General features: G+C 36.6%; 1 protein-coding gene across 8 annotated transcripts in view; it reads left to right on the forward strand.

The window, feature by feature from the left end:
* Nucleotides 1–24,181, forward strand: part of PCNX1 (pecanex 1) — an 89,253-nt gene that overhangs the window by 16,143 nt on the left and 48,929 nt on the right. For 3 of the 8 annotated variants that reach the window (XM_074542891.1, XM_074542893.1, XM_074542898.1), the window contains exons 4-8: nt 634–679; nt 1,531–1,620; nt 3,266–4,966; nt 15,323–15,455; nt 19,948–20,132. In XM_074542891.1, the coding sequence (XP_074398992.1) occupies nt 634–679; nt 1,531–1,620; nt 3,266–4,966; nt 15,323–15,455; nt 19,948–20,132 (2,155 nt within the window). The remainder of the gene's footprint in view (nt 1–633; nt 680–1,530; nt 1,621–3,265; nt 4,967–15,322; nt 15,456–19,947; nt 20,133–24,181) is intronic. The other 5 variants (XM_074542894.1, XM_074542895.1, XM_074542896.1 and 2 more) reach the window with 3 other exon arrangements.

The following is a 24,181-nucleotide window of genomic DNA, read 5'->3' on the forward strand; positions in this document are numbered from 1 at the left end:
AGAGTAATCTCCAATGGATTATAGGATATATTTAGAAAGGTAGATTGCAAACCTAAATGGTGAAATTTTTTGTATGAGCAGGTGCCATGCCTGGTAGTTTGCCATTGAATGTGAAATTAACTGGAAAAATATGTATCTTTTCACATGGGAGCAATTTTTGGATTTAGCTTGGTGTTTATTGTGAACTGATGAGTTTTATACTAAGATGGATAAGTTTTATACTAAGATTGTGTTTTCTTTAAGCATTTTAGACAACCAGAATCGTGGCATTAAATGTTAAGGTTTACAACAGCAATTATTACTGTAGCACTGCACTTGTGCTTTGTTGCCACATTATGTCAGGAGAATTCTTAGGTTTGAAACTTTTTAAAATCAGCATAGTAAAGTCTCCATGAACACTGGCTTTTGAGTTGAATAGTGCTGTGATTTAGTTGGATGCTTAATTATATGACTTTTCATCTCTTTGTAGTGGAAACATAGTCAGAATTTTACAGCACTGTGCTGCTGGATGCTTTTGTGGCTTTAAAAACCTCTCCTAGGTGTATAGGCAAATGCTTGTGTTGGACTAATAGGAAATAAAAATTGTTTATTTCCTGAAAGTGTACAGCTTTTTACATAATTTCCTGTTTCTAGGTTGGATCTGGGTTATCTCGTCTGGGAACAGCAGCAACCATCAAAGGTGAGATTTTTAGCTAGTTAAATTACCTTGCAGAAGCACTTCGAATCACTATTGTTTACTGTGTTGTTTCCAAATACTGTCTGCCTTCTGTCTTGACATTTTTTCTTTTTTGAGTGAAACACAGCATTTACTAGTTGGGGGAAGTCTTCTTTGGACATGCAAATGATATGACCAAAACATAAGGAGAGAATAATCTGGGGCCCATAATCTAATTCCCATGTAATGACAGCTTTTCCATTTGTCTATAAAATGCAGAGCCAAAGGTTTGGTTGGGGTAGACTTCTCTCTACTGTTTTGAGTTCAATGAAACCAATTATCCTTCTGGTACTGCATATCAATGACTTGATTACTTCTTTTTGTTGGACATTTAGCTGAAGTAATTTCCAGCCCTTGTGAACTCCTCTAAGATGAAAAGCTAACAATTTTGCATATTATGAGTACTTTCTTGTAAATATATTCAGCCAATAATAAGGCAAAAAAACCCAAAAAATTTGAATGCGAATTTTTGTCACCTTGATTTTGTTTTTCTCCTTGCTTTTCTGACCATTAGAAGTATTTTCTTAGTCAACCCCTCCTTTTTTTATGGACAACCATGCATAAAGAAATATTCCCGTAGATGCACTTTGAAGGGAAAAAATCCAATCTTGATTGCTTTTGAGTTCTGTGGAAGATACTAGAAATAGAGTAGACAGTACTCATATCTAAAAGAAGTCTTGTGTTATTCTAATTTTGTAACTACTGTTACTTACCTAGATGAAGAAATACAAGCAACAGTCTTTCATGACAGTTGAGAATGTAGGTGTATGTGTTACTACTTTGAGCACTAGTACTCTTTTTCTTAAAACTTGCAGGTGATACTGACACTGCCAAGACCTCTGATGATATCAGTTTGAGTCTTGGCCAGAGTTCTAGCCTATGTAAAGAAGGGAGTGAAGAACAAGGTAAAATTTCTTCTTCTCCATATTTAAACATGGTATTTTGTTACCAGAGACCCTTTGCTTAATATGCTAAATAAATTAATGCAGTTTACTGATACCCTTTCTTGGAGTCTGTTTTGAAGTTCCCTGTTTCCTTTCTTAATTACTTAAGCTTCTGAGAAGCATAATTTGAATGCTTATAACTTTATTTGACTGTGTGTTCCTTCTTCTGAAATCTTCTAGCAGGTAGTATTTATTTACTGTCACCTTACTGCTGAAAGATAGCTAACTTAGATTTCTTTAGACAATATCTCTTAGACTATGGGTGGCCTGTGATTAATGGACTTCATTGTAAATTAATTTGCTTTCCTTATGAGTACAGACAAATGAAATTGTGGTGAGCTTTTCTATAAAGTAAATAACCCTATACAGAGCTCTATGTTCTTAGACCTGTAGGCCGCTTCCAAGATGCAAGTTATCAGAGCTTGGTTAATTTAAAATTTTTTTTTCTAGTATGTAAGGAAACTGTTAGCTTGTGTTCTGAAACAAAACAAAACAATTTTTTGTTTAGCTTCGTTGTCCGGAAAAGACCTGGTCAGACCAAAACAGAGCATAAAACCAAAGGGAAATCTTTGTTTGCTGATTTTGCTGGTGATTAGGAGGAAATTAATTCTGAGAATACCACCTTTCATTTTTGCCAGTGTAATCACTAGTGGGTGATTAGAACCATTAGATGGATGATTCAGTCATTACTGTGTGACTCAGTGCAAAAAGTGTGTTTGGAATGGAGCATCACAGGTGGCCATGCTGGTCACAATAGGCAGCAGGGTTCTGCAACTTTCAGCTGAGTAATGTAACTGTGAAGTCTCTTGAGTTACATGCATTCAGATATATTCTACAGGAATTTAACAACTGTGGAAACTTAACTTGGCCTCCAGATCTGCTAGTGACAGTAGCAAAAGGGAAAGTAGCCTGACTTTTAGTACTGCCTGCAGATGGGTAGTTTTACAGGAGACTGCTTGTGATGAGTAACAGGAATGATTGTTTTAACCAAGAGCTACCTGTAAATCTTCATGATTTGCTTTGACAGCAAAAGCACCTTTTTTTTTTGTAGAGGTAGTAAAACTCAATGACTTCATAGGGAGTTTCATTATAGTACAAAAACACACGTGACAGTGATTGCATCCTTGCTAACTGAACTTACTCGGTATCTAGTAGGAAAGGTGATTTTTGCTGGGTTTTTGGAGACTTCAGATTTAATAGGGTTTACTGTGTTTTCTTTAATAACTTTAGAGTTTGTTTAATGCATGTAGGAACAAAAAGGAAAGGCAGGGTACTCTTTTATAATTAAGAAACTTTGGAATATGTAAAAATATTAAATCTGAGACATATCCGTAATAGAGGAAGTTGGGAACTTGTCAGAATTGCCATGTCTTATCAGTTGCTAGGGATAAGCTGATATTGATGGTTTCTTTTCTTATTAAAAAAAGGCTTGTCAGATTTTTCCAAATGTTATAAAATATTTTTAAATAGCAATGTGACAAATTCATAGTACTTGCAGTTGGATTTTTCAGTTCATTTACTTTGTCTGATATAAACAGTTTCAAAGGAAGCTATATGACTTAAATGAGCATTCTAGATGACTGTTTTTAAATGTGTACTCAAACAGATTTGGCAACTGATCGGAAGCTTTTTCGTCTGGTGTCGAACGACTCATTTGTCTCCATCCAACCTTCATTGTCCTCTGGACAGGATTTGCCAAGGGACAGCGGTGACAAAGTGTGCCTCTCGAACAACCAGCTTGTGGACCAGTCTAAAAACGGTGCATGTGACGCAGAAGTAGCTTCGCTGGTAACTCTGCATTCTCACTCCTATAGGAAGGATCATAGACCTCGAGGTGTACCAAGGACTTCTAGCTCTGCTGTTGCTTTTCCAGATGCTTCACTAAATGACTTCCCCCTCTATCAGCAAAAACGAGGACTAGATCCTGTCAGTGAGTTAGAAGCTTCCAAACCCCCTTCTGGATCCCGAGAGTCTTTGGGTGAGAACTCTTGCATTTCAGGAGTTTTTCAATTAGATGACATTCTGAAAAGTAGCAGCCCTCAACCATTGTCTAAGAGTGGGAAGAGCAAATCATTGAAAGCAGACAAAAGTATGGACAGTCTGAGAAGCCTGAGTACTAGAAGCAGTGGTTCAACAGAAAGCTACTGCAGCGGGACTGATCGTGACACCAACAGTACCATCAGTAGCTATAAAAGTGAACATACTAGCTCAACACATATAGAAAGTGTATTGTCAGAGCACGAGGAGGAGTCTCCTAGAGAAGAGGAAAAGGATGGTAAGAAAAAAGACTGTGGTGTTGACTCAGAGGATGACAGTAGTGCTACTACTGACAAAAGGACTAGTAGCCAAAGGACTGCTGTGGAAGTGAGTCCTCTGGGTGCTGTTCAAGAGGTAAAGGGTTCTAATGCATCTGATGAGATGCACAGCCAGAAAGGTCTTGGTGCCTCTGCTTCAGAAGAGGCCAATAAGAACCCACATGCCAATGAATTGACTACACAAGCTGACAGGCCGCATGGGAAGGCTGCTGAACAAAGAGATGAGCAGAGTGAGAAACTAGCCGTGTTAGTAGATTCAAGAACTGCTAAAGAAACTAGTGGAAAACTAAAAGAAGGAGATGTCCGACCAAAATCTTCTAGTTTGATACATCGAACAGCCTCTAGCCACAAGTCGAGCCGGAGAAGGACAGGAAAAAAGCGGGCTAGTAGTTTTGATTCAAGTCGGCACAGGGAATATGTTTCCTTCCGAGGCGTATCTGGTACTAAACCTCACAGTGCTGTGTTTTGTCACGATGAGGACTCCAGTGATCAAAGTGACTTGAGCAGGACATCAAGCATGCAGTCAGCTCACCAGTTCAGCAGTGATAGCTCTTCCAGCACCACCTCCCATTCATGCCAGTCTCCTGATGGAAAATACAGTGCTTTAAAGACCAAATACGTTTCTAAAGACCGTGGGGGCGCAGACTCTGAAAATGCTCACAAAACCCATGTTAGCTCTGAAGGAATTAGCAAAAAAAGATCTACACGACGGACTTCTAGCACAAACAGTGCCAAGAATCGTGCCAGAGTGTTAAGCCTGGACAGTGGTACTGTAGCTTGTTTAAATGACCCAAATAGTTTAATGGCACCAGGTAACATAAAACAGTTAACCACTTCAAAATCTGATTTGGAAGCCAAAGAAGGAGAGGTGCTAGATGAGCTATCTCTGTTGGGAAGGGCTTCACACTTAGAGTCAGTCACTCGTTCTAGGAATAGCTTACCAAGCCAGGCTACATTTCCTGAAGGGGAAGAGCAAGAATCAGCAAGTGGAGGTAAGTAAATGACCTACCAGAAGTACCTTGTCATATTTTGTTAATGAATGACTTAAATTAAAACTACACTTAAGCATCTTCCCTGTTTCTCCACTCTTGCCCAGTAAAACTGATAAAGCGTTTCCTTCGCAATATCTTGAAAGATCTACTGAAATGGGTGTTGAACCCAAACAGGTTTTACAAAATCTATAAGTAGAGATGTTAGGGGTTTGTTACCATCAGTCCTCATTATTTAGAGCTGTATCTTAAAGCTCTTATTTGTGATCAAATCAAACCTGCTCCATTATATTGAGTTATACAAACGACTGCAGCCTCTCTGGCATGGCTTGAGGTGGTGTCAAGAAATAAAACCAATCCCAAACTCTTACTGTGCTGCCTTTAATTGTGGATTCTTACAATGGGCTAGTTACTAAGTTGAATTCTCCTAGGGATTTAATTTTTGCTTAGCCTTGCCATTGCTGGCTAGACAGTCTAGTTTACTTTGGGTTTTTTTTGTCTTGATTATGTGAACACAGTAACCTTCCAATGCTGGAGAGGAATGTAGTTTCCTCTTATTTTCCCTGACTATTGTATTGTTTGGTGTAATGTGAACAATAAGCTATCCAGAGTAGCTGTTATTGATACAGATTAGTAGTGGCATTTAAAACAAAATTTGGAACTTTTAATGTCTTTTTTGTTTATTGCTTATTATAATGTTTGTTTCTTTTCTTGGTTAACTATATTTGCTGCCTTAACTGGAAGACTTTTTGTGTCAAGGTAGATAAGTGTCTTTAAAATACATTTTCAGGACAGTATAATTAATTAATGCAGTTATAATGTTAATTAACTCAGTCTGACTTCTGGAATTTTCAAAGGCCAATACCTACCAGCTAATCTGGATCTTTACATCTAGCTGGATAAACCCTTCATAAAATTCTATTTTATATCAAGACAAGTATTTTTAACAAACTATAGCAAATTTGACTGTTCCTATTATGTAGACTGCCTAAAAAAATAGTGATTCATCTTAAAAAGATTTCCAGCTCACAGTGAGATAGGATGTATAACCAATAGTGAGGTTTTCTTTTGGTTTTGTTTGGAGGTTTTGTGGAGTTGTTTTTGTGGTGTGCCTCCCAATATTAACAAAACAGCTATAAAAATAAGTACAGTTAATTTCTGGGGAGTAAAAGAAAGTATGCCACACTGAAGTTCAGCTGTGTATTGATTATTGATGAATTTTGACTGGTTTACAATTAGTTCAGACCTATTTTATATGCCTTCACTTTAATGATGTATGCAGATTTGGGTTTTGGGTTTTTTAACTTTTTCTGTTATTCCTAGTAACAGATTTTTGCAGTAGCTTTAATAAAAGAGTCAAGGTTACTCTTCTGGTACTAACCGTAGAAGCGAAACACTTGACCACATGATCTTCCTAAGGCCTTGTTAAAGTGAGAGCTCTCCATGTCTCCTGAGAGTAATGTGACTAATGAAAGGTCTCCCTTATGTATTTACCATTTACCATTTTGACTGTATGCTTTCCTTAGCACAAAATTTGATTTCACTCTGTTTTGTGTTGTTGCTGCTTAAAGCTATTAAGATTCTCGCTTTACGTGTAAAGGAGGATTAACATAACTTAAGTTTTAGACCATGTCAGACTTTGTACTTTGTATGTGCTTACTAATTGTCAGTAGGCTGAAAGAATTAATGTAAGACAGATGCTGAATATCGTGAAATACTTGAATTGCTCTTTTGAAAAAGTTTGTCTTCCCCGCCATTTCATTGAGTGAAATTTCAAAGTAATCTTAAAGGCACAAATCTATAGCAGCTTTAGTTAGAAAGGCTTGCTGTCGTTCTTGGTGGCCTGATCCATTTCCAGTTTTCAAATGACCATCATGTAAAATTTTGGTTGTTAGTATTTTTAATGAATGGCAAATATCCAAGCTGTACTTCTCAATGGATTGCAGGCTGTCTTTAAGAAGCAATCTGGAATTGAGTTCTCTGCATCTGCTGACATGATATGGTTAATTATACTAGCTTTATACTGTTTCTTTCTACCTTCCATCCTATTGTTCTTCCTAAGAGAAAAGGAAGTATTTGCTTTATGATTGTAAGAAATGAATGTCATTCTGCCCCCCCCCCTTTTTTTTTGAAAGCAGAACAAATTTTTCTTTAGCACTGCTTAAACATTTACTCAGCCTTGTCTAGCAGCAAGGCAGTAATTACATTGCATTTATTTGATCATGATCAATCTAATTCTTTCATAGTGTCCTTCTTTACTGGTTTTTCTCTTGTGTGCGTTTGTTGGATAGTTTTCCCCACAATTTGTGGCTTATATTACAAGTTTTGTAACATCTGTATCTTTAATTGTGGATTTCTTCTTTAGGCTTACCCATGACTAATATTAATGAGAGAAAATGTATTTATGTTTTTAATGTTTTTGTTTAGAATCAAAGTGCTTTATAGCCAGTATTTCTTACTACTGAGATGTATTCATCTTTTGGGAGGTTTTTAAAGACATACATGTGTAATATATGTACATCTCATGTGTATATATGTACAGCATTTTTTTTGAGAAAATTAAGAAATTATTTTATTTACTTGTTACAAGTGAATTACAGAATCAACTTGGTTTGGATTTTCATAAGATCAGGGGATATTGATTTGGTGTGATTTTTTTAAGTAGTCTGGTCCAATCTCTTGCTGAAGGATTATTTTATAATTTTATATAAATATTTTTAAATGTCTGTGACTGCTTATGGTAACTTTCTGAAACAAATAATTAACAGATGCACACAGGATAACTGAAAGACTGATATTAGTACCACCTCCTTTTTTCCAGTCAGCATTCAGTTTCTGTTTTTCAAATATTATTTAAATCAATAATTATAACTTCATTTTATCTTTCAGTCTTTAGAGACTAGATCTACATTCTTGTTCATGTAACTGCTAAAATGTGTATCTTAATGGATATGGTCTTTACTAATCTACTAAGCAGGATGTTGTACAAACTTGTACATATTTCACTTCTGCAGGTACAACTTAGTACTTTCATTTCTGTATTATTATGCCAGGAAGTGGTGAATGACTCACTTGCTGTGAGATAGTATGTGCATTTGAATAGAAATTGCAATTCATTAAAATGCAGAGAAACAGCATCTGGAAATTCTGAAATTATGTGTGTGTGGTGGATATATAATAAAAAAAAGGAAGACGTCTTATGGTAGCTGTTATCCTTGTTCAGCTGTTCAGACTCCAGAAGTAGCTGGTGAATTGATGAGTCGTGGGTTAGTTGCAGTTGCTCCACTGTATGGTGATATTCTGGAAATACCCTCTTTGCACTGTCCTGTGCCTGGTTTCTGTCAGATGTGTGCTGTTTCTGGATTGCTGTTTGTAACCATTTAAAGAACCACCATAATGCTGTATGTAACACAGTGATGTTTTGTAAAACTTGAGCTGGCCTGAAAAGTCAAGTGTTCTCTCCAGTTCTATATTAATTGTAAAAGATGTGCTCTTTAAGTTGCTGCTCTGTTTTACAGCTTGCTGCAATTTAAGGTTTATTTACTTTAAGTTCTTAAGATGCATACCCTTTTGTAAATAAAACTGCATGTAGTGTGATGCATTTTTCCTTCTGTACATTGCATAGCAATATTGAAGTAACAGCTCATACTGTTTTCTGTCTTTTGAGGTCTGCAGTACATCTCTACAGACAGGCAAAACAGGGCTTTGTGAATTTGGATTAGTCTTGTGTTTCATATGACGTATGGAAACCTGTTCACCTCTTCAGTCTGTGTTTGTACATGTATGCTTAGTGTGGTGCCTGCAATTAAAAAGTGTAGTTCTCTGTTACTCAGCCAATGGTCATGGCAGCTGCTGGCAACATGGGACTTTTCCCTTCTATACTGATGTTGCACATGGTCTGTGTCATTGATTTGCCTGTTTTGCAGACCTGTTCCATGCTTCTGATGCCTTTAGTTTTTGCTACATTTTCCTGCAGATAGAATGAATATAATTACAGAAGATGGGGCTTCTGATCTTGTTTTCTGTGCGTCTGCCAGTTCATGCTCAAACTACTAAACCAAAACTACAAACAGTCCTGCATCAGAAACTGGAGTTTAGAAATCGTAGAAACTGAAAAATGTGTAAAGTTCCTGTGATCAGGTTGTGTGTATGTTGGCTGTCTCTATTTGTGTATTCAGCAGAACCGTGCTGTAACTGGACCCAGGTAAGCAGATCAGCAGTAGAAAGGGCTCTCATCATAGAAGCATTTTACTGTATTGTCACAGCTTTTGTGTGTGAGTTTTACTGAATTTCCTCTGATGTTGGATATCTTGTCATCTCAGTCGAGGTCAGATTGCTACTTTTAAGCACTAAAAGATGCTGGCAGTGTTAGAAATTATATATGAGGCTACTATAGAATTTCTGCAGTTCTGGAACTTACCAATGAAATAACACTTGAAATGCATCTTGCATCTATTAATTGTTAACCACTTCCTAGTAAAGCAGAATTTTAGTACATTTTGTGGAGACTCAATCCTGTGTTTTTTCCCATATGGATGATATGGGAAAAACATAGGCTTTCATTAGATGACTTTTGCTTGATTTGGGAAGAGTGGTTCCATTTTGTTGACCTGTGTTGTTCATGTATTTGCTAAGTATTCATCTCAAACAGGAGTTGAATAGGAATTTTTGGAATTAGATAAAGTATCAAAAATCTATCAGTTGTGATAGATTTGCTCACATTGCTGCAAAATGTGAATTGCTCACATTGCTGCAAAATGTAGCTGTGAGATAAAACTCATTCATTTATTGAAGTTGGCCACTAATTAATGTTTGGAGTTTTAGTTAAGGCTATGGAAAGCAAACATGACTTTCTGTGTATTGTGCTAGCATTGTATGCCACATATGCTGGTAACACTGTGTTTTGAAGATGTACAGCATCTTTTCCTTTAGGTGAATAAATATAAACACAAAGTCAGAACTAACTTTAATAAAGATTAATGTCAATTATGAACATTTGTCTGCTACATGAATATAATACTAGGTATTGATATCCAAACTCTGGGATATAGGGTCTGCATTGGGCAGGGGGTCAGATGGAGTTTACCTTTAGTTTTTTGACCTGAAGTACATCAGCATTATATTCAAGAGGTCTATGTGAGCAGCCCAGTGTTTTTAAAAGTGAAATCATTCAAGTAGGAAGTTCAATGAAGTAGGATAAGTAAGACTCCTAGTTTTATCTTTGGCCTTAGTATAAAAATTTTACTGGCAAGCTGGTCTGTAAAAATGTTTGGTTCGGAATTCAAACCAGATGATTTTATTGTCCTGCTTTGTTCCTTCCTTGATAGGGTTTTGCTTTTCAAGTTGTTGTAGTGACTGTTTTGACATAATTGTAAATATATCTTCAGGCTAGTTTCAGACTTAGTTTTTTTCTTTTTTATCAATGAAACCACAAAATTGAAGTCCTGGGCTTTACTTTCTTTCCCGAATTGTGTGTTGTTTTCTTCTGCACTATTTTCTAGCAAAAGTTTGTAACTTGGAGATACCACGCTGTTCTTCATTGTTTCTCCTTTGCTGCACACATCTCTGTTCTTCAAAAATAGTCATTAGTGATATTTTTCATTAAATATCCACAGTAAGTTATAATACTCTGAGCCAATATTTTGATTTTTTTATTAGAGAAGTGTAAGTAATCGCTGCAGCTGTAGGTTTTATTAAGATGCATAATAACATGGTGATTAACAACTCCATACTGAGGATATGGACTGAACAGACTGCTTCTTTCTACTTGGGTATCTTTCAAGTATGGTTTTAATGTAGTGGTAGGGCATGTGAAGATAAACTATAAATGCCTCAGCCATGAGGAGAACAGTAGTGCTAACCCATAAATGCACGTGAAGTACATCTCAGGTTTCAAACACAAATGAGATATAGATGCACAATAGAGGAGAACAGCATTTCAGCTGTTGGGTTTGGCAAAATACGTTCTGTCTTCAAAGAATTTTATTGCTTACTTGCATTTGCAAATTTCATCGCTTATGTGAGTACGTGAGCCATAAACTACTCATTCCAGCCCTTGCTGAGGACATGTAGGCTTAGTAATTAGTGATTGAAAATAGATCTGTTTCTCATTTGATAGCGTGAGAAAGGGCATGTCCAAATATCACTCAGGTTCTGTGTGTACCTTTAACCATGCTTAACCTGACTAATGTTCAAAACCATCTAGGCTTTAAGTGATGGGGAAGGGGTGTTGGGTTTTTTAGCTGTGGGGTTTTTTTCCTTTTTTTTCCTGAGAAGAGTGAGGGAGACTTTCTGCTGTGGTAGTTTTTTTTCTTGCGGGCTTTGTAGTTAGAATGATTGCAATTTTTGTCTTTATGGTTTTCCACATGGGTACTTCACCCTTGTAATAGTTTCATATCACATCTTTCCAGGAATCTTCTTATGAAATTTTTTTCTATATTTCAGAATTTTATCTAAGGCACTGGGTTTAGCATTTATTTGTAGCCAAATAAAATGGTCTTATTGATGCAATAAAATTATGTCACTTCTGCTTTTTCATGTTGTGCTTCTTAGGCTTCTCTCTTCTGAATTTTGGTTAAAAGCAGCGTTAGGTAGGTGCAGGGAGATGTTGCAAATATTTTGGCTTGTTCTTATGTACATGTTCCTGTTCAAAGGAAAATATTTGTACTTTGTTTCTTACAGCTAGGTGTCTTATACAGCAGTTGGACAGTTGTAGAATAAAACTGAGTCTTCAGGTTCTGTTTAAAACTTAGTAAAACTGCAGAAGTAAGCATAAAAAGGTTCAATAAAAAGCATCTTTCCAAGTTTCTGATGACAAAATTTTATCCTCATGACATTTTAAGCCTGTAACTGTTTCCAGTCAGAAGTGTTAAACAAGTTAATTTTAATGCAACTGCATGCTAACAGATATTCATTATCAGATACAAGTGTCATCATTTCTTCTTTGAAAAGAGTTGTATTATATTTGGAAATAGGTATGTGAGGGGTTAAGTTTGCTACAAGGTTGTCACTAGGTCTCCACTTCTTATTTGATTGATCTCTGGGGTGTAGGTTTATATTTTTAATTTGTGCACCTTGAACTTCAAACATGATTTTTGTGTTCTTGAGGATAGATAGTGCTGGGGACTCATATTCAAATGACAGCATGCAGAGGAAATGCTTGAATTTCTTGGTATTAAGTGCAGTGATTCAGCACAGAAGCACAGAATAAAAAACATAGAATAAAACAACATAGAACACCTTTTAACAAACATTCTGTAAGCTGAAAAACTTGTCTTCCTCTACTGATTAAACTGAAGTAGGCATGAACTTTAGAAGTATTACCTGTGTTATCTCTCCCTGTTACATCTAGATTTTGTACATTACTAGATGTTGGATATTACATTGGAGTCTAGGATAAGTTGTAAGCAGTATTAGAGAAGTGTATGTGACATCATAAATATTAAAGCTTATTTGTGTTGAAATGTGATAAAGTCCTCTCATATCATGGTAGAGGGTAAGTTAGGAACTTTGTCTTCCTACTGGTGAACTCACAAGCAGTTGCCCTCCTCCTTCTCATTAAAGGCAAGTAGAAACACAAATAATACAAATTAACATGAAGAGCTTTCCATAATGGTATGTTTACATTTTTAATTGTATGTCTTCTGTGAAATTATATTAAAACCAAAAACTGACTGAAAAGTCTTGGGGAAAACTGAGTAAACCTGGGTGGCCAATACAATAAACAAAACCAAACCACAGCCCCTCTGGTTTTCCTTTTCAACCAAAAGCAAACTTTGAGCAGTTTAGCTTTCTACACTTTATACTAATCCTTTCTGCTCAGCTAGCCTTTTTTTTTAAACTTCTTTGGTCATGTTTTCTACATGCAGCTTCTTGCAGTGTTGTGTAATGTTAGCAGACTTGAGCTTGTTGGTCTGAACAGCCCTGCAGTCTTTTCAAAAGAACTTGTAAACTTGTGTAGTGACCCTGAATGGCACCACCTGCATTCAGGAAGAATGTGTATAAAATATGTGCATTGAACAAAAGTTTCAAGATGATAAATCAAGAATCTCGCAGTAAAACAGGTAGAAAGCTACACCAAAATCTACTTTTACTTTTAAAACCTAAAATGAAATAATAAATGGTTAGAAAATGCCAAAGCTGTTTGCCTCTACAACTTTGAATTGAATCCCCTACTATATATTAGGTTTTTTTAATTTTCTTTTGTTCTTATCTTCAAGCGTGTTTGTATAGCTGGTTTTCTCACTGGACACTGCCTCACTTAGTTCTTGAGACTTGCTTTAGTGTTAAATTGGAGCTATATAGGGAGGACCTATCGTGTTTTCATAATCTCTGTTTCAGGTATTGCAGAATGCTGACAGATATCTGTCAGTGTTAAGTGTGCTACCTTAAAGAATTGCACTTGAATGCTGCTTTTGCTAAGTAGTTACAAGTAGTAATTAAGATACGATGCTGATGTTTACCATCTTAGTGGCAAGTCACATATTTACATTTCAGTTAAGAGTAGTCACTGTTCCCTTATTTTGTGGTGCTTAACTGTGGTCTGATTACCAGAATTGCTTTTGCATCTGAACTCAGTGGAAACTATGTTGTAAATATGAATTTTTTATGTTGATGTGTATCCTAGAAAAAATGAGCTGTATAAATTGTAATACAAAATTAATGGGTGGTTTTGACCTTGTGTGTCAGGGTTCAGTCTGTCTTGTTTAGTGTGGTTTACTTGCTTTGTACTTCAAGTATGAGAGCTGCAAAGAAATGCTTAAAGAAATTAGGCAGTGTATTAAAATAAAGCTGTATATTAAACTACACAAGAAACTTCTTGCTGAAATACCCTAAAGAGGTAGTATGAACTATTGATGCTTAGAGTTGTACAAACACTTGTGGAGGAAGGAGGAGAGAATGAGCAAACCCCTGTTTTTTCTGAAAGTACAGAAAGCGTTGAATGTTGGTGTTAAAGTAAATCTCTTTATGTAGCTTATTTTGTTTTAAAGCAAGCTATAAATTGAAGTTTCAGACAGAGAATTCATTTGATAACCTGGGGTTCGTGTGTGAATGAAACTCTTGTTTCAGCCTTTATTACTTGAGCTATGGCAGTAGCACACAGCAGTAGTAGGTTGCTATAGGTTGTTGTTCCCTGTAGACTAGCATTAGAGTCTTTGCTGGTAAGTGTTGAAAGCTTAATGGCAGTAGTGTTGTAACTTGAAGTGTGCTCAAGTGCATATGGGCTGCTCTGCCTGTAGTATTCCTGCCATTGCTCTGTGGGGTTTTTTGGGTTTTTTTTCATAGGGGGGAGAGGTGGTGTTTGTTTTTTCTTTGTTTGACACATTCTTGGTTTTCTAACTCTAGTAACAGGCTTCTTGGCCACCAAGTTGTGACTTCCCTGTCAAGATTGTCATTTTCTTCTTGCACTGACATCATGTCAATTTTTTTTTTTCTCTTCCACTTGCCTGCCAAACCCTATTTTCTCTGCTGCCCATTCATTTGAGCTCTTTAGTGCTCTGCATTCAAATTGACTAGGAGCTTCCTTGGCTCAGGAGGAAGACTTCTCAGATTGTAGACACACCATGAAGCAGTCCAAATCTGAAATTGTTCAGATTGTAGAGCTTAAGGAGCACAGGTGTTTTCTGGGGGATAACATGTGGATAAATATTTTAATCCCTTGAGTACATACAAACTGTTTCTTACGATGTTGCTTTATAAATTTGAACCAAACCTTTTGTTTGGGGACCTGAAATAACAAAACCATTAGTCCTTAAAAATAAGTTATTCTCTTACTTATTCTCAACCTCCTGCCTCTGTAATTTATATTGTAATGAGCACAGAAGGAGCAACATGTATCCCTTGATGCTTATGAGAAAAAAAAGCTACTCATTTTGTCCCCTGGAAGAGTTGTGATGAGGTTGATCTCAACCCTGCCTATTTGGCAGAAGTTGAAACATTGGGAAGATTATGGTGAGAAGTGGTAGACAACTTTGCTAGGTAGTTCTTCAGGCTTCTCCTTAATGATCTGTTCAGTGAGATAAATGGGGAGATCTGGCATCTCTTCCCGCCATGTGTAAACGGCAAAGATCTGGGATATCCAACCTCTTTTGCAACCTAGCTGTTTGGATCTGGGGTTTAAAAAAACGTAAGCTGTATATTCAGGAGCACTCCCCCAACCCCCCAGGTCTTTGCTAATAACTGTGTGTTGTGATCCTGTCTCAAGGCAGCTTGTTTGAACAGTTAGGACATAAGCTACTTGTGTTGTTGTGAGTCAAGTTCGTTAACTTGGGGAGGGTCAGAGGGAAGAAAGGAGTCTTAAGTTGCTGTTGACGTACCTAGGATGGGTTCGTATTTGACCTAAAGTCTGTCTTGATGCAGCAGCACAAGCCAGCGAGGAGACTGTCACATTTCGCCGTGAACGCAGCACATTTAGGCGTCAGGCAGTACGACGCCGGCACAATGCAGGGAGTAACCCTACCCCTCCTACATTGCTCATCGGATCACCCCTCAGGTAGGGTATCTAAATGTTCCACCATATTTAGCATGCATGCAGCAGACCACTTCCCCACACCCACCAGTGTTGCCAGAAAAGCACTTTTTACTTCCTTCCCCACCATAACCTCCTTGAGCTGTCACTGCATGTCACTGTGGGCTTGTTGAATTGTGCATGTGTATGTGGCACTATTTTAAAAATGGTCAGGATAGTCAGTCTCTAACATGTTATAGCTGTTTTCAGATTGATATAAAAATTAACTAATGCTAACAAACTTAGCCTCAGTGGTTTTAATCAAAAAACTTTTGAAACTTTTAGAAAACTTGTACTTTGAATCAAGAAGAGAAACCCAAGAAAATAGTATCAGCACTCCCCATTTTGGTTTTCATCTCTTGAATAATGTAGGCATTAGGGACTAGTACTGTGATCACTTTTCACGTTTGTAGATTGTGAGAGATACGCAACATGACAGAACTTTTATAAAGAGCTAAATACATACTCCAAAAGAGACTCCAAATCTAAAATACAGGTAAACTTTTATGAAGATCTTGCATCTTTTTGCAGCAAAAGAGGAGTATTGAAGTGAATAGAATGCCCAGTATTGCTTAGTGTGAAATCTAATTATGTGGCACTTTGCATGCCTTAGCAGTGTTTAAAATGTACTGTGTACATGTGCCTGAGGAGTCCCCCAGCCTTTACTGGCCCCTGTGTTTACAAGGCTGAGCCTAGTGATTTGTTACATACAGCAGCTCTGTTTGATCAGTCAGCCTGAACAGTAGAAACAGCAGCCACAATAAGTTTTTAAACATGTATTTTAAGTCTTTCAATTTCTTGGTTGCTTATGGAATTGGAGAATCTGGTGAGGAGAACGTGGCCTATAGAAGAAGGAGCAGTCCCCTATAATATTGAAGTAATTCTTCCTTTAGTTACATGATAAATATGTAGGAGTAATTGTGTATTTTATATATTCTTAATGATCTTCCTTCGTATGCTAAACTGTTGTGTTTTGAGAATATTCATGTAATTTTTTGAACTAGGAAAACCTCTAGAAATGGAACAAATAAAAAGAAAGTACCTTACAATAGAGGGTGACAGAGGAATTGTGCCATCTTTGTCACGCCACTAAAATATTTGAGGACTACTTTTGCAAATTTTTCTTAGGCAGGGGGAGTGTAAGAATGCTACCTAAAAGTCTAATAGATGAAGGATTGACTTCTGTCATATCAAGGACTGAAACTAGTTAGCTGTGGTTTTAGTGGCTAGTGCAATATGAAGTAGTAATCATATGATTTTAGATTTTTCTTTGTTAGGCTTTTGGTCTTGCTGAATGTAGGGTGTTCAACTTCAAGCTAGTGATTTACTTCATAGTGAAGGATGATAAAACTTTGTCTTCTTTCGGATCACTTTTGCCTTATCTGATTGCTTTCACTTACCTCTGAGTTTGTTTTCCTTTTTTTTTTTTTTTTTAAAGGAGGGTAGTGCAGCTTTGTGTATTGCAGCATAAGAGGCTGTGCAGACTAATGAAAGCTCCTTAACTGTGTATTAGTTAGAAAACAATGTTTTCTTTCTTGTAGGTATAGACTAAGGAAAAGACTGTTTTAAACTGTGGTTGACAGCAGCCTTATTTCCACATGCTAGTGCAGTCATTAAGGTTCCCATGGCTTAAGCTTGACTTCAGTGAGAGACTATGAAGTAACTTTGTGAACTTTGTGAATCATGAATTTCACGTTGTGAAGTGGGAGTATCTCTTTAATCGGACAAGATGTTCAAGGGTAAAAAAGCAGATTAAACGTTCTAGCCTTGTATTTCCTCTAGGCTTCTTCATTATCTAAATTTGTTCTATTTTAAATTAAAAGCCACCCAACACTGCTCACTGTACTTTCTCTAACATAATGACATACATTATCAAAAATGCTTTATAATATAAACATAGTCAGAATTGAATACTTATTGAGGGTAATTTACTCAAAGTACTTTTCATGATGCTAAATGACTGTCACTTGGAGTGGAGTTAAATTGCTAACCAAACACCAAAGTGCTTTTATATTTGTTTGACACAAATTCCATTTGAGCTGTCAACTGTGCAATGTATCTGAAAAAAAAAATGTATTAATGTTCTAATTTCTAGGTGAACAGTCTAAAAATACCCTTTCCTTTACATGGGTAGCTTAATTTTAGTAAATTCTGTGTTACTGGAAAGAGGAAACGTGTAAGAAATATTTAATTACATCACGCCTAAGGAGCAAATGTGAAGAAATATAGAGACATTTTTAGGCAGTTACCACTTAGAAGTCTTCAAAATGTCACTGCAATTGTAGTGACATCACACCTGTATGCTGTTGGTGAGCTGCCCCAGTCTAGTTTCTGATACTGCTAATCCATAACTTCAGATATTAAACTTATATGAGTATTAGATTTACTAATCTTTCGTTTCCCTGATGTTATGTGTTGCTTATTCTTGCCAGCAGAACTTTAATCTTCTTACTCTGTCATAAAATTGGATGTTGGGGGAATGTTTCCTAGGACCTGTTGAGTTCAACCTGATTTCTTTTTTAATTTCCTGTCCATGATTGCCATTACTTTTCACTTCCTCTGTGAAATATTTAGTAAAAGAGACAATGGCATTATGTATGTGTGTCTTTGGCAACGGTAGACAAGTTAAACCTGGTCTAGTAAATTCTGTTGGTTGGGTACTAAATTAGACACAAGATTATTTTGCCTAGTAACCTAAAAAAACAAACCCTAAATGCACCATAAAACATCATCCACCTCTGCTTTTGTCCTGTCTAAATGTCAGTAGTGTTTTGGGCACTTCAAAAATAAGTGTTCATTGGTGTCTCATGTAGTCAATGGTGTATGCATGTGTAAGTGACTGTATGAAGCAGAATTTTACTCTTGTAATAATCAGGGAGAGAATAAGCAGTTTTGCTTTTGCAGTTGGTTGACATCGATACTTTGATGGGATTTTTTAATTGTGACAGATGTGGATAACTATTCAAAGGGCAGCTGTGTACATATCTCTTGAGATGTGTACCTGCTGTTTATGGGAAAGCAGTGTTGCTTAGCATCAGTTTGGTGTTGCTTAAGGAAGGCAGTGAAAGTTGGCACATCCGTGAACTTCCTTAGGGCTTCTGTTGCAGCACAGCTCACTGAAAGCCTTGTGTACTGCAGCAAAACACTGAATTTAAATTTTAGGTTGAAATGTTAGAACACAGTAAATAATGAGTTGCAGTTCTTCCTGAGCTGTGTGCACGTCTGCATTATTTTGCATGAGCTTTTCTTAACACCTATTCTTATATCCATATTTTGTTTTCCAGTGATGCTCTAACAAAAGAACTGAAAAGTAGATGATGTAGAAAATACTGTTAAAAGCAAGTACATCAGATATAACCCTTCAAAGCTTAGTAAGAGCTTGTTTTTTTTAGTTGCCTCATTTGCCAACTCTAGCATCATGCTGTAAATAGTGCTAAAACCAACAGGTGATAATACATGTTTTTCAAAAAAGAGTGTTTAAGCTGTTTTCCAGTCTTTAAAATACAAAATCTGAGATAATGCCTCAGCTAATGTAACTTCTTTAAATCCACAAAATGAAGGATAATAAAACCAGTGCTTTTGCAAAGATGGTGTGGTATCAACTGTAAACATAATGTACTCTGACACTGTCATACCTGATATTATACAAGCTATTAAAACAATCTGACTTTTGTCAATTGTTTTATAAAGTTAATTTTGCAATTGAAGTCTGTGAAGAGGAGAATTAACATTTGTAAACATTGTCTGATCATGGCTATGAGAAATGTACAAATTTCTCTGAAAGCCAAGTTGACTTTTAAAACCTTTGTTTTGGTGAGTAATAAAGCTTTTGCTGTAACTTCAAAATAACTTCAAAATCAACTTTAGTTTTGCCAATTAATAACTTTTATATACAGAGTCTTAATATGTTCAAAATAATTCTGAATCCAAACGTATTACTTCAGTTATTTACAAGATCTGTGTTATCCTGTGGCTATTAACAAAGCTTAAAGACATTTTCTAGTTAGTGTGAATTAATAAGAAAGGTAATATGACTAAGAAAAAACCCTAAACAACTGATCAGGTCATACTTGAATAAGCAAAAAATGACTGTGAGAAGACTGGAATAGTCAGTAGTAAATATAGGTGATACCTCAGGTTAGCCTGTAGTTAAGCTAACTGGCAGTAGTTTGCTTTTGCACCCACAAATTAAGACACAGAAGAATATACCTCTTTGGTGACTTGGGGAGATCTCAGAAAGCAATACTACTTCTAAGAAGTTGACAGGAGCACTATCTCTAGATTACTGCCTCAGCTAGGGCCTAAATACTCTGTTACACAGAATGTAGGGGTTATTTTAATCCTAACTGTTGACTGCTTAATGCTACTATTTAAAAAGAAGTTTTCCTCTTTAAACTGAAACATCTTGTTTTGCTTCACTTCTGGCTCTTTTGCACTTCTTCCTGGTAATGTGTCCCCAATGCGTGTTTTCTCGTAGCCTTCAAGATGGTCAGCAAGGCCAGCAGTGCTGCTCCCAGGTCAGAGTGCAGTCCTGCCCCCCTTCCCAGGCAGCTGTGCCCGGCGTTAGCGCCTCCTTGCTGGTGAGAAATGGGAGTGTCCACTTAGAAGCATCACATGCCACTGCATCTGCTGTAGGCGGTAGCAGTTTGCACGATGAACTTGGTATGCAGGCCTTATGTAACTTGGTGACATGGAAGTGTTAATACAGCAGATTTATTGGTAATAATGTGCTGAAAACCAGCTAATCTGAGCATTGTTTCTGAATCTTATAGCTGTGTTTCTAGGAGGAACTAAGAGCTATTTTGCTTCATTGAGCTATATTGCTCAATCACCTTTCCAGGCAGTTTCTCTAACAAATGTGGGATAAGAAATAAGGAGTCATAGATACAAGTAATGATGGTGTGAGAGCTTTCTTGATTTGAACAATGTTACACAAGTAATAAATCTTTCCTATGGTCCTGCAGGCAGTTGAGCAGAGATGGTGACTTTGGGGATCTTCTGGTTCCTGAAAAAAACCAACTTGTTATTGCTCCCAAGAATTCTTGATCTTACCTTTTTTAGATAAGATGTTTAGCTGCTGTTCAAAAAAAGAAATACTTATGTAAATGAATGCTGTGTTTTGAATGTACACCTTAATTTAGGAGCTTGGTATTGGAAGTAAATCTGGACTCTTTTGTATATCAAATGTCATCATTTTATGAAGCTTTATAGTGTCTTCTTAGTTCTTCATGGTCCATTTTATGTGGTATTCTTGATTATTGACTTCTTAATTAACTTCTGTACAGCTAATAAAATTGCTAGGAAGAGGTTAAGACAGCCTTAATAAATGACTGATCTGCCACATAGTGCAGGGGCCAGTTTGGAAAAATTCCTGGCAGGGATCTTTGCACCTATCTATAAATGGCCAGAATTACTTATGACTTCATCATTAATACCTAACTCTTCTTTGAATTATTAAAATGGGCATCTTGGGCACTGACAATTATTAGTGATGGAATTTTGAGCAACTGTCAGTTCTAATACCCTAAAAGTACAGGTTTGATCAGAACACTGACCAAACGTGTGTTTCAGACCTTTGTGTAATCTAGGACTAAAAGATAAGTGAGTTGTCTCTTGCCCCACTAGAGGGGAAGACTCCATGAATTGAGAGTCTGTGGTAACCCTTAAAATGTGAGTTTGACTGAGTCTTCATTCTTCTGCATGATCTAGTGCAGGAAAAATGGAATATAAGCAAAACTGAAAGCCACCTTTACCTACTCTGAGATGTTTGATAAGACTTAACTACAAATGTAATAAATACACATGATCTAGTTATCTAATAATTTTTGGTGAAGATTCTGTTGTTTTACTGTTTTTTAGATAGAAGTGTTATTGTTTCAGTCTCAGTGCTTGTGTCTCTCAGCTATGAAAGCTTGTTACATGAAGCCCATTTTTTAATTTAATTTGGACTCTTATTTCATATTTGAAATATAACTCTGAAATTGTTATACTGGTTATTTCTGTCCAAGTGTAATGTTGAGCTGTATTCTTGAGGCCACCATTATTTATTTGAAGGATTTGGTTCCTCTTACCCAAAACAATACAGTTGAGTTCTGTAGAATTTGTCATTTAATATGCAATCTAGGTCTATGTTATTTAGGAGATTTGTATTATTTGCTCTTTCAGAAATCAAAGTAGATCATATATAAAATTCAGCGTGGCATTTAGGCTCTGTAAAAAGGCATATTTGTTGTATTTTTTGTGCCTTGGAGTCTTCAGAAATTAATGAGATTCAATTCTTCTGAAACTTTACCTGTACTTTGCTTATATGGGACATCACATTCTCTTTGTGAGGCACAAAACTTCTGGGATCTGCTAGATAGGAATCTGATATATAACAGGGATTTGTTTCCTGTTTTGAGACTCTGAGCATCTAGTTTAGAATCCTTTGAGAGAAAGGAGCTATTATAGGCAGGATCTTCTTGTGTTATTTTAGGAAAATAAAATTTTCTAGTTTGTGTAGCAGGTTTTGTGGAACAGGTACTATTTTTGTTAAGAGTAAAATAATGGCAGAGTGGTGCAAGCTTTCGTGTTTGTGATCCCTTTTATCAGGCCTGACAAGAAAGTATCTTTCCTTATAAGTGGTATGTGGTTAGTTTGTTTGGGGGCTTTTGTTGGGTTGTTGGTTTTTTTTTTTAACCCTCAAGTCAGGGATGAAGTAACACTATTTTTCTCTTTCCGCTGAGTCTAAGGCTCTTGGTTTTGCTATGTTATCCCAAAATACCTTGAAAAAATACAGTGAAAGATGACTCTGTAGTTAGTCTGTGGTTTGGGTTGGGAGAAGGTTGTAGTTCGATTTTCCCATGATCAGCATCAGAATAAAAATAAAAGCGAAGAAGGAGCAATGACCAGTTCTTTGTTGCTGTGAAAATCGTTGTGACTGCCCATAGTGGCTGGGGAAATACCTGGAAACAAATCCAGTTTTACTCCAACTGGAAATACCAGTGACAAACATAGGTGGGGTTATATATCACCGTACAGTGCATAGAATAGTTTCTTAATTCAAATCCTCTTGGAAAAGCAAACAGGGCACGTATTCATTTACTGCAAAAGCCCTCATGTATAGGGCTCATGTTTTCCTTTACCAGTGCACTATCTATTTCTACATTTTTTCTATTCACGTTGATGTCAAGATGCAGCACTTAACAAGACACAAAATTTTTGGTTTTGTTTACTTTAAAGTTTCTTGTCTGATAATTTGATTCTGGTGGCTTATTTTACCAAGTATGAGCCTCACTATATTATACCTGACCCACACCCAGTCTGGTGATGATACAGTTATCTTTAACTGGGCACTGCCCTGAGAGTAAGGCAAGAGATGCTTTGAGGCATTATCTTCAGTCTTCCAGGTTCAAAGAAGGAAGATTTTTATCAGTTATACTGTTGGAAGCTTGAGGGGGAAAGGAAGTTGAAAGGATGGAAAAGGATCTTGATGTGGAGTGGTAAACATGAAGTAAATCATAGAAGGAATGCAGGATGGAAAGGAATGGTGGCAAACTAAATGCCATGATTATAGGCAGGATTAATGTAATTCAAATCTCAAAAGCAACAAAACATGTGCCGTGACTTAAGTGAATGACAGCTTTCAGAGCAGAGTGTGGCAGTGCTGATTCTTTTTGTTCTGGTAGCTGATTGTTTAGACAGGTAGGTGGGATTTTTCAGCCCTTGCAGTGAAGATTGATTAAATTAAAATTAGGTTTTGTCAAGTAGTTAAGAATCCAAGTACTGAGTTAGTAGAACAGATGCCCAGTGTCTGAAGCTGGGGTGAAATAACAGACTCTTCTCCTTAGCTAGATGATTTTTTAAAATTGCTTTTGTGCTTAAAGAGAACTGCTCATCTAGAGCTTTACAAGACAATTATGGTGCTATGGTGGATCACTGGTTGTTTCGTTTATACAACAAGCAATAATCTTTCAGATTTAAATAATTTATGAAGGCAGTTGAATGGTTTTGAACATGAAAATTTCCATGTAAAGATAGACATATACACTGGTTGCTTATTAGATTAAAACCAATATAGAAGCAGTCACTCAGTACCTTTTGATAATTCAACAGATGTGATTTATTTGGGATGGATGTGGGAGCATGTTCAAAGGTCCATATGGAAAATACATATTCACTTCCCATATTCCGATGGGAAATATTCATGTTGTAGTCTGGAATTTGGGGTAATAGGTAAGTTACTCTTTTGACAAACTTCATATAGAAACAAAAAATTACCTACTTTGAAGTGTTCTAACTGAAAACACGGGCACCTTCAGACCATAGCTAATGGTACAATTTTGACCTTTGGAAATAAAGCTCTTAGCAGTCTACCAAGAAGTCAAATTCTGATGATTTTGCTTTTGCTAACTAGGATTTTAAAAATACTGACTGAAGCAGTAGACAAATATATCTTGATCTAATGATGATGTAGTTTCATCATGTCAGTAAGCATTTGCATGTGAACTAGTCTGAGCAGTTTAAAAAAAATGTAGTATATATTGGATGTAAAATTCGCAAGCATGCTGGAGATAACTTAGCTGAGGAAGCCATCAGAGCAACATTTTAGTTAAATCCTGAGCCACTTAAGTCTTCTAGGTTTTGTCTGTGCAAGCTCATTAGCCTGTTGCTGTTTTCTGTTGATGCCCAGAACTGTGGGAATATGAGTTTGTGCAGTGTGAACTGTTACA

This window comes from Zonotrichia albicollis, chromosome 6 (genome assembly GCF_047830755.1).
Source record: "Zonotrichia albicollis isolate bZonAlb1 chromosome 6, bZonAlb1.hap1, whole genome shotgun sequence".
Classification (NCBI taxonomy): Eukaryota; Metazoa; Chordata; class Aves; order Passeriformes; family Passerellidae; genus Zonotrichia; species Zonotrichia albicollis.